This window comes from Squalius cephalus, assembly GCF_949319135.1.
Source record: "Squalius cephalus genome assembly, chromosome: 15".
In the NCBI taxonomy this organism is placed as follows: domain Eukaryota; kingdom Metazoa; phylum Chordata; class Actinopteri; order Cypriniformes; family Leuciscidae; genus Squalius; species Squalius cephalus.
Genome location: NC_137136.1, coordinates 30,971,194 through 30,986,461, shown reverse-complemented (window position 1 = coordinate 30,986,461; position 15,268 = coordinate 30,971,194). Strand labels below are relative to the sequence as shown.

The 15,268-nt window shown below is 39.2% G+C and overlaps 1 protein-coding gene across 2 annotated transcripts in view; it reads right to left on the bottom strand.

Annotated features, from left to right (window-relative positions):
• The window catches only part of adamtsl4 (ADAMTS-like 4), a 66,920-nt gene extending 55,614 nt beyond the window's left edge, over window positions 1–11,306 (bottom strand). Inside the window, exons 1-4 of one of the 2 annotated variants that reach the window (XM_079894191.1) lie at window positions 10,960–11,306; window positions 7,779–7,848; window positions 4,407–4,951; window positions 2,488–3,121 (exon numbers count right to left, since the gene is read on the bottom strand). In XM_079894191.1, coding sequence (XP_079750317.1) covers window positions 2,488–3,121; window positions 4,407–4,951; window positions 7,779–7,848; window positions 10,960–10,982 — 1,272 coding nt within the window. In that variant the 5' untranslated portion in view covers window positions 10,983–11,306. The remainder of the gene's footprint in view (window positions 1–2,487; window positions 3,122–4,406; window positions 4,952–7,778; window positions 7,849–10,959) is intronic. The other variant, XM_079894192.1, reaches the window with a different exon arrangement.
• Window positions 11,307–15,268: the final 3,962 nt, after the last annotated feature.

The following is a 15,268-nucleotide window of genomic DNA, read 5'->3' as shown; positions in this document are numbered from 1 at the left end:
GGTGAATTCAAACATGACAAACATGGAAAACAATGCAGCTGAAGCAAACCTGCTCCCAGAGATCTTGTTCAGATTTCAGCCCAAAAGAGAGACGTGTCCTGGTAACACAAACATTGTTTGGATGTATCTGAATTAATCCTTCTAAAAGTGTGTCACTCATGTTTGGTGTGTGTATCACGCCACCAACAGCAGGAAACTGCTTTACCACATCAACTTGACTACGGTTCAAAAATGACTAACTCTGGTTTTGAGAGCTGACATGCTGCCCTGGGCCGCTGGAATGGCTCAGAGATGTATAATATAACCACCACCCAGGCTGATCCTGGAAAGTTGGATTAAAGGGAACTGGGTGATTTATGATTTGCAAAAGAATCTGGCTCTAGTGAGTGTTCGACAGGGGAGTGAGAACGAGACTCAGCTCAAATGAACCAGGTCAATCTGGAAGGAAAGTTGAAGAAAAAGGTTCTGAGAGATGAAGAGATAGATGGAGAAGCGGCTCCTGGAAGAGGGGAAACCCAACCCTTTGACGTGATGAACGCACTTTGGGCTAAAAGTGTTTGATGAAATCTTTCAGAAAAACAGCGGTAATTACTAGTGGCTTCATTTATGTCAGATGACGAACTTTCACCCAACTGTGGTTAAATCAGGGAGGTTGATGTCGAGCAAAACAGCGTTTTGAGTGATAGCATGGGACTTTCCAATGGGAAACATTTTAATTGCACATTAGTGCAAGTGAAACAGTGTCACACTAGACCAACCAGCATATTTAAAGCTGTTATATAACCAAACAGAATGGCAAAGATCAAGAGTCTCCTCATCTACCACTGGTCAGTTAGCCCTGCTCCAATATAACACCATTGGTTGAGCCAACATTGCTGGCTGAGTGGATAGTCTGACATCATTCATAAACACATGCAAACTCCATTTCAGCAGATGAAGTCATTATATGAATGGTAAATATTTGGTTATTAGAAAGCCTGAACCAGATTCAACTCAGATTAGTCCATTTATAAAGCCAGTTAAAGGACCCATACTTTTGTAGCATTTCATTTTTTGCCATTAACAATATTATTTGGAGTTTCCTGCACCAAAACAGGCACAATTTATTTATTTATTTTTAAATTCGAGAACTTCCCAAGCTCTTTCTGACCCATAAAATTAATCATGCTGTTTTTGCTGCATTTGACAAATGACCGCTCTTATGACTGGCTAACATCCGTGTCCCAATAAAGTTCCAACGTCAGTCAAGAGAGCCAAGCATGTAAATAAATACTGAATAGACACTTATATGTAATTATGACTGTCATATGTTAATCAAGACATTGCAATCATAATGATTTCTTAATGAGACATTTTTGTAGCTTATAGTTTCAACAGAGTTTGTGGGAGCTTTGAGTTCTGAAAGTTAGGGTTAGGTTTTTTTATTTATATATATATATATATATATATATATATATATATATATATATATATATATATATATATATATATATATTTTTTTTTTTTACATCAAACAGTTTTATTACCCTTATGGAAAAGAAGTGCACTTAATTATAATGATGGTCCACTTGTAGTGTGTATATATATATATATATACACATACAGTTGAAAAGTTGAAATCATGTTATAATCATCTGTAGTGTTTTAAAGAAGTACTTGCTTATATTTTTAACTGTAGTGTGTAATTCGATATTACATGTAAAGTTAATATAAAGTTAATATTGCAACTTCATTACAACTGTGTAATCAAAAGTTTCAAGAGAAATGGCAATAAAGTTAATTTTAGTTAACAACAAAAAAATGCTTGTCAGTTTTCTGCAATACACTTTAACCATATTTCAATGACAATAGAAGTAATCATGAAATTACAAGTAAAGATGTACTTAAGTCTTACTCAAAACAATCACCATAAATTTCAGTTAATTGCATTTAAAGGTAGATTACTAGGCAATATACTGGTTGAAACTCTTTTTCACATCCTGATAGCAATCAATAATAAGAGTCTAAATATTAAATAATGTACATACAGTATATCTGTCATGTTTATGGACTTTCAGTTTGTTTTCATCAGTTTTCTTTGTTTTTAGTTTGTAGTCTTGACCTAGTTTCTCAGTTTGTTTGATTAGTCATTTCGCTCACCTGTTGTTATTTAATTAGCTCATTTCCCTGGTGTATACATATTTAATATTTCTTAATCTTAATATTTAGGTAATAAGTACTCTTTTTAAAAGTATGCTAAAGTGTACTTCTTTTTCACAAGTGTTCAAAAGAGAACATTTTCCATGATCTGGTCCCTTTAAAGTTTTAAATCTAAAAAAGAAACACCTACCCTGGTAATCCAGAGTTCTCGCGAGAGCACAAGTTGAATTTAAATTTGAATTTAGTTGAAATCTTTTAGATTTAGGTCTGGATTTCCAGGCTAAGAAACACCAACAACAGAAATCAAAATCCCGTGTATTACATATGTCCAGTTTGTGGCGGTCTCACCTGTAGACTGCACCTGCGATACTCTCTGTCCCCGCCAGAGCATCTGTAGTTGCGGGCCGATGCCGGAGGCCTCCAGTCCCTCTCGGCTTCGTTTCTGGAGGGCTGGGCAGCGTTCTGCAGGACCCAGGGCTCAGGGTTTGGGTTTGCGGGTGTCTGGACGCCGTAGGGAGGAGGGTCTCTGGGAGTGTGCGCTCGGTGGATAGTGTGCGTGTAGGAGTGTGGGACTTGGCGAGAAGCGCGGCCGTCGATGCGTCTGTCACGGGCAGCGTGCCTCTGGGACAGGGGCCGTGAATGTGCGATTCGATCGCGTTCCCGCACTCTCTCGGCTCGTCTGTGCGGCTCTCCATCGGCTGCAGCTTCACTCTCCACTTCTACCGCCTCCGTCTTCTTTTCAGCCTGGTCTTTCTCTTTTCGTTCTCTGTTAACATTGGCCACATCTGTAATAGCTGTTTCTACTTCTCCCTGTGTTTTGTCCACATGTGAGCTGGAGTTCACACCGAGAGCATCAAGACTTTCTGCGGTGGTGGTGTTGTGGTGATGCGTGTGGCGCGCATGCCGATTTTGTCTGTGTAGAGGAAGAGAGAATGGCACTCTGCCGTACCCAAACTGTCCAGGGCGAATAGAAGAACTAGACCTGGTGTGACAGGGACAGACAAAACATGCCGTGAGTATGCTAGAAACAGGTCTGCATGACAAATATAGCATTAGGGATTTTAAATGGGCTAAAAAAACCATGTTAGACATAAAGAGATCAAAGCTAAAATAATAAAATGTCATGTGACACTGAAAACTGGAGTAACGATGCTGAAAATTCAGCTTTGTATAACAAGAATACATTCAATTATTTATTATACATTTTCTAATAGGAAACAGTTATTTTAAATTGTAATAATATTTCCCAATATTACTGTTTTACTGTATTTTTGAGCAGATAAATGCAGACTTGGTGAGCATAAGAGTCTTCTTTCAAAAACATTAAATCTCACCAAACCCAAACTTTAGAACAGCAGTATAATATTAATATTAAACAATAATATTATATACTGTAGATTTTATTATATATGTACTATATAATAACTATATATATATAATAAATATATATATATATATATATATATATATATATATATATATATATACACACTATTGTAGCAGTTAGAAATGTTTGGAATTGTGTGAATGTGAAAGAAGTGAATATCTTCATTCATAATGCACAACTAAACTGGCCACTGAAAGCCCTGTATCATGAGCTTCACATGCACTTGAGTATAGGTGTAGTAAATGACAAAGCTAAGCCCATTCCTTGACTCAAAAGCATGCAGCAGATTCAGCCTATGGGCCAGATTTACTAAATGGCAAATTTGCGTGAGAGCGTAAAATCCAAAAAAGTGCAGACGGGAGTGGAAAGTTCTGTGCTTGATCTACTGACGACGCGCAAATTAAAGAACACTGACGCAGCCGGATCATTTCCATAATGACCAACACAATCTACCAAGAGAAGCGCAAATTAGCATCTGGTTTAAGCTTTTTTTGGGTGGTAAATAATGGCGCAAATACCAGTTAATTGACTAGCGCAAACCTTAGTAAATCAAAATAAATTTTGCATCTCAAAGCGAAACTCCTAAAAATGCTCGTGCAATAACGTCAGCCGCAAAAATAACTGTCCCCATGTCTTTTTAACGCAATTTTTTCACAGCGTTTCTTTAGTAAATACTGACAGTATTTTTTTAACGCCAAAAGAGAGTTTGCGCTGGCAAAAGCTGTTAGTAAATCTGGCCCTATATTTTTTATTTAAATCACAACCTTTTGTTGGTCACATTGGAATTTTTATTTTATTTTAATTGTGGAGCCCTATCTAGGAATGAGCTGTGCTCATGTAAACAGGAAGGTCCCCACTAACGACGACCAAACCTGCTCACCTTCTTACAGACGCTGGATCCCTATTGGTGGAAACTGACCTCCTGCTCCCACTGCCTACAGCTCTTCCGTGACTGGACGACCGTCCGGGAACTCTCCCGTAGGGAAGAGAAGAGGATGAGGAAGGCGATCGGTAGACTGAAACCGGCTCCTGATTGGGAGGGCCGAACTGCACTGGCCCAGCGCCGCCGGCTTCATTTCGGTAGAGCGGTATCCCAGGATTCTGATTGGCTGGGAGAGGTGGGGAAAAGAACGGAGGCCTCTCAGCACCCCCTGCTCCATATGGAGGCGGCTCGTTGATGGGATACAAGGAGTTGTAGTAGGGTCTGACTGCAGAGATCACAGGAGTGTTATTCGGGACACCCGGTGGAAGATAAGCTGGTCTGTTCCACACAAGAGGCGGGGTTTGGGGCGGCGGCATGCACTGTCTGCTCCTCTCAGACACGCCCAATCCACAGCTCTGAGAACACTCCTCCCACTTAGTCCATGGACCCCACACCCCTTCAAGCCCCTCCTCCTCTGCCTGACGAGACTGTCGTCCTGGCGCCTGTCAAAGGAAGGACTCATAATTATATAAGTTGTTGATCTGTGCAAAATATGCAAAATATACAGTAGGGTACAAATGTCTGAAACCACACTGGGCCCTATCATACAACTGGTGCAATGCGGCACAACGCAAATGTTTTTTGCTAGTTTCAGCCTGACGCAGTTATCATTTTCACGTCCTGCGCCATGTTGTTTAAATACTGTGGCAAATGCATTCATGCCCATTGTGCGTGCTGGTCTGAAAACGAGGTGTGTTCAGGCGCATTGTTGGCGCGTTGCTATTTTAAGGCAACTGAAATAGACTGAGACACTGACCAACTGAAACCTGGTCTAAAGTCAATGGCTTAGTGTTTTTTTTGTTATTTAAAGAGCGCATTAGTAATGTGCGCCTATACAACGCGCGTACACTCTGCTTATTAAACACACAGGGCAGCAGCACACAAACATGCCAAATATGAAAAATAAAAGGATTACAATGTAAAAAATTATTATTGTGTACATAAAGATAGGTGGAATCCGGCTTGTCCTGTAGATGGTCTGCTGTTTTAACCTCGCGCACGAGCAGATCTGTTTCCACTCTGGAGAAGTGTTCAGTCTTTACGCTTGCAGATTCCAGCATAGCGAATCCGCCATGGAGCGAGCCCAACTGGCTTTTAAAGGGAATGGGAGATGAGACTCTGGTTTATTGCACGTTACGCCCAAAACACACCCATTACTCATTAAGAGAATAGGGACAACCCTTTTAGACCATGCGCCGGGAGCGCCGACCATTTTTCCAGTCGTTACACTAGTAAAAGTGGATTCAGACACTACCTAAGTGCACTTGCACCGTGTGCTTTAGACCATGCGCTTAGATCGTTAAAATAGGGCCCACTGAATGCAAAATCTCATTTCATTTGAAGCTTAAGCTTTTTGGAGATTCTCTCTCAAATCATGCTGAAAAACATGATCATCAGGTTTTGTTAATGTAGCTCCAGTGCTTCTGTCACTACAATAAAATAATTTAAAAAATGTATCCAATAATTAAAAAAAAAATTTCATGTGTGGTATCAGACCTATTGTGCACATACACACATTACATTACACCCTGGGAGCTAAAACTGAAATCTAATAACCAGCTGTAATTAGGGAGTCTGATCAATATCAAATTACATAGTGTAATTCAATTCAAATCACAAGATTTAACAAGAAAGGCATGAACACTTGAAAAAGACATAATAATTCCCACAAACCACACCCAAACAAAAAGCAAGTTGAAGCATATGTCCTGTTCCATAGCACTAAGTCATGACATTATTACTAAGAAAAGAGGCATAATTAAACTAGTGGCGTGTGCTGCATGAAGAAAGAGGCTGGACTCTGGAGTTCAGCCCAGTGCAGTGACATTCTTTACAATGCTGGACGCAGATTCGATCTAATTCCAGTTACTTACATAACCTTGTTTCATCAATCAGGAGCGAAGAATTTGAGCGTCTGCAGGGCAGGCAGAAGTAGAAGGGAAGAGTCCAACAAACAAAAGAATCCATTGAGTTCACAAAAATAGGGGGGGAAACAAGCGAACAAGGCCTGTAATGCACCTCTGATCCTGTTCAAGCTGCAATCAAGGGCACACAACGCCAAGCCTGTATCTGCATTCGTGTGTGTGTGTGTGTGTGTGTGTGTGTGTGTGTGTGTGTGTGTGTGTTTGTAGTAGACTATACATAGATAGATAGATAGATAGATAGATAGATAGATAGATAGATAGATAGATAGATAGATAGATAGATAGATAGATAGATAGATAGATAGATAGTAGATAGATAGATAGATAGATAGAGTAATCTGTGTGTGTGTGTGTGTGTGTGTGTGTGTGTGTGTGTGTGTGTGTGTGTAGTGGACTAACAGACAAACATGTAGATAGATAGATAGATAGATAGATAGATAGATAGATAGATAGATAGATAGATAGATAGATAGATAGATAGATAGATAGATAGATAGATAGATAGATAGATAGATAGATAGATAGATAGATAGATAGATAGATAGATAAATTGTTTTTGGAGCTGTATTTCTCTGCAGTAGCCAGTGTAATCTGTGTGTGTGTGTGATTTCCTGCCTGTTATAACATCTAGCATGCAGCGCTGTTTGAAATGCAAGGAAAAACAACAAACTCATTTCTAGTTTTCTATGGCATTTGTCTTTCTGCAATAAACCGTTGTTGTTCTAACTGAAATAGAGCATAACAGTGTGCTGTACAAACCACACACACACATCAACTCCCAGCGGGAGTCTGCCACTGCATCACTGCTGTAACTCTGGTGGGCCTTATCCTGCGTGTGTGTGTGTGTGTGTGTGTATGTGAACACGTGCATTAATGCTCACTTGTTTACATGTGAGTGTGATTTTGTCACACCAACGCCCAACTCACATGCTCCCAAAGGACTATCCCACAACAGAGGCCAGATGACCAAACAATGGAAAGATCATCTCATAATTTAATGGGCAGATGCAGCGCTGACCGCAGGGGCAGATAGAGTTTATCTGCGCTTCTCTCAGAGCCACAGAAGACTCATTCAGCTTCAGCTGGTCAGATGAGAGACCTCCACAAACATACTGTGCAAATCTTTCAACCAACGATAGAAGAAAAAAAAAACAGACTTGCGCTGAAGGACACCATAATAAAACTGGACTCAGAAAACCCTAGTAACACCTTAACAACTGTATAGCAACACCCTGTCAACCACTTCTCTGTAAAAGCCAAGCATGCAAATGATGCAATGTTTCTTTAGACATGTTCTCTCAGTTCTCCTGTCAAATATAAAATCATCATCATCTTCATCACTCACCGGCTTTTCTGCTTCATCAGCTGTTGTTAAGGGCAGCAGAGTCAGTACACAACACCAAAACGCACACAATCTGTGAGGAAGAGGAGACATGTTACGCATATGAAAATGAGTATTTAGAAGTAGAAGAGTAATAATATTTCACTTAATTCATGTTGTGATGTTAAATGAAACTGTGATAAGACACTATAATAACACATGATTGGCACAGTATATGAAAGTGTTTAGGGTTAACAAGAAGCTGATTAGATTAATCTCTGGACAATTAAGAAAATGTGTAAACAAGCCGATGAGTTCCAATACTTCTCAAAGGCTTTCCCAGAATTCCTTCTGACAGACGATTCTCCACCCTGCCTGGCTCCTATTGGCAGTCTCCTCTGGATATTACTTATCCTCAAAACATTCTCACATCAACCACATTCATGCTGCCGTTTCATAACAACACGCCTTCAGCTCACATGCAAAAGGTTCTGGTTGGGGTTCTGGTTAAAATACTTTGATACCAAAAACTTGATTTATTTGACTAATTTTATGAAAACTGATTACAAACAAAATTGCAAGTCGTTTCAAACATAACAATGACTGTTTCGAATGTCCTTCAAGAAAAACGATAACTGAAAATGATAGATTACTTCTTTTCGAGACCCCTGTTATAAAACCCAACCCTGTGGGCACAAGTAATCGCAAGGGCTTTTCACACTTGAAACCCTGTAAATGGAATCCTGGGTAATCTTGCTTAACGTTTCGCATTGCTCATAATTTAAAAGGGTTAACAATTAATCCTGGGTATTCATAAGATGCCGTTTCACATTGCACATTCCAAAATTCCTAGAGTGGGTTAACGTCCATATTTGCATATTAGCGGTGTCAGTGTCTGATTGGATGAATGCAGCACACGACTTGTTTACATTACGCATCCTCATATTATACACTGCTGACTGTACTATCAATTTTATCCTGAATGGACTTTTCGGACTATAAAGGTAAGAATGAAATGGCCTCTTTTTCACTCCAGTTGTTGCATTGTGAGTCACCATTTGACGTTGACAGCAAAAGCAGTGCTAACCCTGCTTCCATAACCCCGGGTAAAAAGCAGTGCTAACCCTCCTTCTAAATCACAAGACAAAACGTTCCTTTACCTGGGGTTAAATGAGGGGTTTTGAATGACGATAACCCAGGGTTAAACCCAGGAGATTATCTTCTTTGCCCTGTATTAGCAATTAATCCTGAGTAGGTTTCAAGATTTACTTAATTTGGGGTATGGACCACTTTTCACACTAAAAGTGCAGTTTTTAACCCTGGTTAATGAAGCAAGGTGAAGCAGTGGTAACCCTGAATTGTGGTGCCAAAGATATACAGTGTGAAACAATGCGGTGTCAGTATGTTACAGCGAGCTCTTGCAAGACGACTAATTATAAATACCCGTTAGTGGATAGGATCAACATACGAGGGATGCTCGAACAGTGACAGCAAATGCATTGATCATGGTTTATGACAAGACAGTGTTATTTATTATGGGATTAATGTAATGACATTGGACAAGCAGTTAATGGCCTTTTTCAAATGCACATCATTTTCCAATTATTCTGTTTAAACTTTTGATTGGACATGTGCAGATATAAATGGATATACAGTACTGCTTAGCTACATATTTCAGCTGTTTTATTAAGATTTCCAGAAATCAGAATATTGGTTCAATCTGATTATGGCAACTATGACATTTAGGTACACAGTCAGAATATTTAAATACAAAATATCAAGTGTGTTTTTATTTTTCTTGTGATGAAATCAACCCAGAAACCATGTTACTCTCTTAATAGCAATCAAGTCTGAAAGTGCATGAGAACTTTGTGGTACAACAGTGGCTAAGCTTAAAGCTATAGCTATCCGCCTGTATAGGCTATAGGAATTAGATAGGAGGAAAATTGTTTAGGCAACACGAAGTGAAGGTAATAGATTAATTTCAAGAATTCCTGCTATTACACTCTAAAAAATGCTGAGTTGTTTCAATCCATGTTTGGGTCAAATATGGACAAACCCAACCATTGGATTCCATTTTTAACCACTGGATTCAATTTTTAAACCCAAGCTGGCCATATTTGACCCAAACATGGGTTGAAACAACCCAGCATTTTGTAGAACACACAGTAGCCTACAGCACAGCGTCTGGGACACAAATCACTTGGCAATTTGTCTCAAGAGAACATGAGGGTTGTTTTTGTACCAATAATGTTTATCTGCTTAATACATTTTCACATAATCTGAGGTTTACTATTAGTATTTCAGAACAGTGTAAAATGATGCATGACATCTTGAGTGCAGCCGCAGACCCGTAATCATAGATGTGGGTTAAAGCGGCGCACCACGGAAACCTCAGGGACCATCGGGCCAGAACTACAGAGACCCAGCGCGCGGAACAGGGTCACTCAAGCCGCAGTAACGACCCCCCGCCTCCGGCCACGTTTCTCACCACACCGCTGGAGTCTATATAGGAGAAACCCGCCACAATTCTACGCACTTAGAAGAACTACACAAGTGCACTGCTTCAACTAGCTCTTTAAACGCGCCAAATAATCCTAAAGGAATGTTCGTGGATCAGACTGCATCCCTCTTAAACTGAAAGAGTTTAATTGATTCTTCTTTAAGCCCATTAGGATCTGTTCCATTCTTTAAAAAGGTTCTTTATTGGCATCTGGTTCCATAAAGAACCTTCAACATCCATTCCACAAAATGTTCTTTATAGTGAAACAAAAAGTTCATTAGATTTTTAAAATGTTCTCCACATTAAGACAAATGGTTCTGTTAAGAACTGTTAACTGAAATATTCTTTGGGAAACAAAAAAAAAAAAATGTATTTTATAGCATCGCTGCGAAACGATTCAGTTATTTATTTGTATTTATGAACCGCCGTCCATGCAGCTTACTATTACATTTATATAGGTTACAGTGCCGCCCAGTCCAGTCGTCTGGTCTGGTCGAGAACAGTCTTAATTCTTGCGGTTGTGATCGAGCCCGACTCGAACCCGGGACAGAATTCCTCCCCCGTCCCCTTGCGCCCGGAGCCAGTGGACACTTACTGTCTCTCCATCTGATACTAAAGTCCCAAACCCGCGCGTCAGTGTGGCGTGCTGTCATTCCGCGTGATGTTGAGTGCATGTGTTTCTGTGTGTGTGTGTTAGCCTACCTGTTCACAGATCCAGTCCTCATGCTCTCCTCCTGCGCGTGAACTCCTCACACTGGCGTCCGTCGCGCGTACTGATCCGTTCTGCGTCAAGTTTGAGAAAGGGCGACCGGGACAAACACAAGATCCACGGAGTTGCTTGGCGAACTTTGCCTCGTTTCTTCAGACTCGTTCTCTATTCTGTTACACACTCTCTCACGCACTCCCCTCGGGTAAGAGAGGGAGGGGTGTAGTTTTTTTTTTTTTTCTTCTGTCGTTCACCCTACAACTTTTTTTTGTCCTTGTGTAAAGCTGGTGTGACGCTGGACAGCTCGGGGGCCTGTAGGGGCCACACTGACAATCTCTCTCTCTCTCTCTCTCTCTCTCTCTCTCTCTCTCTCTCTCTCTCTCTCTCTCTCTCTCTCTCTCTCTCTCTCTCTCTCTCTCTCTCTCTCTCTCTCTCTCCATCTGTTTTTCTCTTTCCCTCTCATAGAACATTCCTCTCACTGGCTTTATTTCATGAGTTCACTCCGACACACCTGTACATGTATCATCACTTTTCACATCAGTATCACACAGATAGCACAGCACAATTAATAGAGCATAATGTTTACTTTTAATATCACCACATAGCGGATACTAGGGTTAGATGTTGCCCTTTTTTTTACCCTATTTCTCAGGCTGGGTTTATTACTGAAAATCCATTTTTGCACACACACTGACCTTTTGACCAACAATGGGGCATGCTGTCACTCCATATGATGGAATAGTGGAAACATAATAGAAACATTTAAACAGTAAAATAATAACGGGAACAAATATTAATATTTGAAGTAATGTTAATTCATGAAACTAGTGAAATATGAAATAATTCATAAACAATATAAAACAATTATAAAATAAACACAAATATATATTTAATATTTATTTTAATTAACATAATATTTTTGAATTGAGAATTGTTTCAGAACTGTTTTACTATTTAAATTTAGCCGAAAATTCTATAATAGACTTTTTAATGGCAGGCTCCACTGTGACAACTTCCCCTTGCCGCACTGTTCATAACTGTTATTACTAAACGATGATGATATTGTAATTGTAATTTAAACGCTGCTGCTGCTTTATTGCTTCTGCTGCAAAGCAAGTATGGACTTTCTACTGCTAATAGATAAACAGACACACTGCTGTGAGTGAGCATGATATGCTGCATAAATAGATATACATGAATCCTATAGCAGATCTAGGCAGGTGGAGCTGGGGGAGGTGGAGGAGTCCAGAGGAACACTTATATAGCGTGCTGGAGGACTCAGAGGCCAATCAGCTTCTGCCATGTAAAGGACCTATATCGGCCTGTTTCATGACTGAAATATAGTGGATTTTACTCAAAATCTTGCAGTTACTGAGAACATATTTGCATTATTAAAAGCGTTCTTGTCTATAATAGTGAAAGAGACATTGGAAACATTCCACAATACTTGTTTTAATATATGCTAAATCTTTATATCCAGATTTTCTATGTGGTTTCATACTTTTCACCCTACTTTATAGATATGAAAGTATGAGAGCACATTAATATTTTAAGACTGAAAATCAAATCTATACAAATGTCAATGAATGCTTAAACCAACACTCTCAATAAAGCTCAAGAGAGATCAACATAATGATTCCTAATGACTGGATTTTATTCAGACCTCAAAATGATCAGATATTTATCAACGTGATTCCAATGAAATGAAAAAGACTGGGTCAGTCTGAGTGGTCTCTGCTGCACAGAAGTCTTTAAAAGGGGATAAAAATCTTGGTGGTGTGGTGGTGGTTTATTGTTAAGGGAGGGGTGGATATATTCTAAAACACTGAGAACAGGGCCAGTCAAGCATGTCATGCATGAGTGCCACATGAGATCAGAGGGAAACTATAGATGTTTATAAATCACTGAATGCAGAGCTACTGCATGATCCCGTCTGTGAGGACGTACTGTATGTGAGAGGCGAAAGGAAACTACATAAGAACCTTTCAAAGCCTGTAATTATACCAATATAGTAGATCAAACTTATCTAACAAACAAGATAGCATACGGTAATCAGGCTGAGAGAAATGTTGGGTGACCGCTGAGCTTCAGTGCTTGTACACTGGATAAAGTTCATGTCTGTTGCTGTGGGTGTATTCTGACCTAAGATTAAATCATATCCTCGAGATATAATGGCAAATCTGAGGAAAGCAGAGAGGAAAGTAGCTAAAGGCACAAAAGGATTAATGAGAAGAATAAAAGACAAAATTCATGTTAAAACTTTATCCAAAGGATCTTAAAACTCTATCGGCAAAAGGTTTGAGGATTTTTAAAATGTTTTTGAATCTTCTCCTCACTAAGGTTGCATTAATTTAATCAAAATACATTAAAAACAGTAATAGTATGAAATATTATTTTCACCATTTAAAATATCATCAATTTGTATATGTTAAAATGTAATTTATTCCTGTGATCAAAGCTGCATTTTCAACATCATTACTCCAATCTTCAGTGTCACATGATCCTTCAGAAATCATTCGAATATGATGATTTGCTGCTCAATAAAAAATGTCTTATTATTATTCATCTTAATAAAAACAGTTGTGCTGCTTCATATTTTTACAGAAACTGTGATCATTTTTTCCCATGATTCTTTAATTAATACAAAGTTTTAAATCTTTTTAACATTATACATGTATTATTCTGTCACTTTGGATCAATTTAATGCATCCTTTCTGAATAAAAGTATAATTAAAAAAAACAAAAAAAAAACAGTAATGTACTTATAAAGAAATAATGTTTTTGTGTGTGATTGAGAGCCTTAATAGACAAATGTATTGACTTTAATGCTGTGGGCTGTTATGTTTCAACATGCATTATTGACGAACATGCATACTTGTGTGTTAGTATCTGTAACTTAATCTTAAATTAGTGTTATCTCACCCTAGCACAGCGAGACCCGACACCATGTTCTAAAGACCTATCCCATCCTCCAGAGGGTTTAACTACTGACATTAACCCCATCTCATGTTACAGCAGACAAAACATTTGAAATATTTGCTTTTTAAAAGCCCATGAGATCAGAATTAAAGTGTTATCCACATTGAACACACAAGTGCTAGTGCAATCCTGAATGTTGACAAAATTAACTCGCTAAAGGTGTAACGTGTATTGTTTCATTGGCATGGTGTTTTGATTTCCCTGTTTGTCTGCCTGCCTGTGTTCCCTAGTTAGTTCCCTTAGTTACTAACATTCGCCTGTCGGTCATTTCTTCCCTTATTATTCCCTGTGTTTTTAAGCCCTTAGTTTCCTCAGTTCTTTGTTCAGTCTCGTCAAAGTTGTATGGTTATATGGTGTTCTCCTGCATATTCTCCATTGTTATATTATTAAATCCAGTTTATTTCACAGAATATCTTGTGTCCCTGCAGTCCAACACGATAAAAGATTAGTGAAAAAGCACACTTTAGCATAAGAGTAAACTTTAAAAAGAGTACTTATTACAGGAAAACATACTTTAAAAGAATATACTTACAGAAGTGCCTTGAAATGGTCAAATTTATTCAATGTGTTGACGTAATTTCCACTGAAACAGGAAGATAGGGGGGACATATTGAACAGCTCTTCCCCTTTTTTAAAGGAGACATATCATGCTTTTAAATCGTTCCTTTTTACATATAAATCATACATTTGTAGTCTATATAAAGCGGAACTGCAATGCCTGGGTCTGAATTCCTCATTATTATTGCTCCACAGGCCCCTTTTCTACCCCTTTTCTGATGTGCGTCTGAGAGCAACTCGTTTTGGTGCGGTCTCTTTAAATACAATTGAGACACTTCATACCCCGCCCCCTCTCCAGGATGCAGAGGTTCAACTCCACCCCGTTCGGCCATTTTTGTAGTTTGATAGCAGAGATACGATTATCTAGCGGCACAGAAACTTTTTATTCACACGTTATTAACAAAATGTCAACAACGGAAGACTTGTCCAGCCAGCCTTACAGAGTCGGAGCCGGAGCGAGATGAAAATGAAGACGACGAACCTGCAGAACAACGTCTTCATATGGATGTATCGCAATGGTGTGTTACTGTATTTACACATGAAACTTTGGTCTTCCGACCTTTTACCACCGTGTCGATTTATTTTGATTAATATGTGCGAGGGAGAGAGAGCAAGACAGCGTCTAGTTTGGAGACGGTGTCTTGTTTACATTTTCGCCTGGCTCCGAAGAGAGAGAGAGAGTGCGTGCGCGCGACCGGGTCTCTCTCTCTCTGCTCGTTCTTTCAGTTAAACATGCGCCCTGTCACAAGCGCAGCAGTTCATCTACAT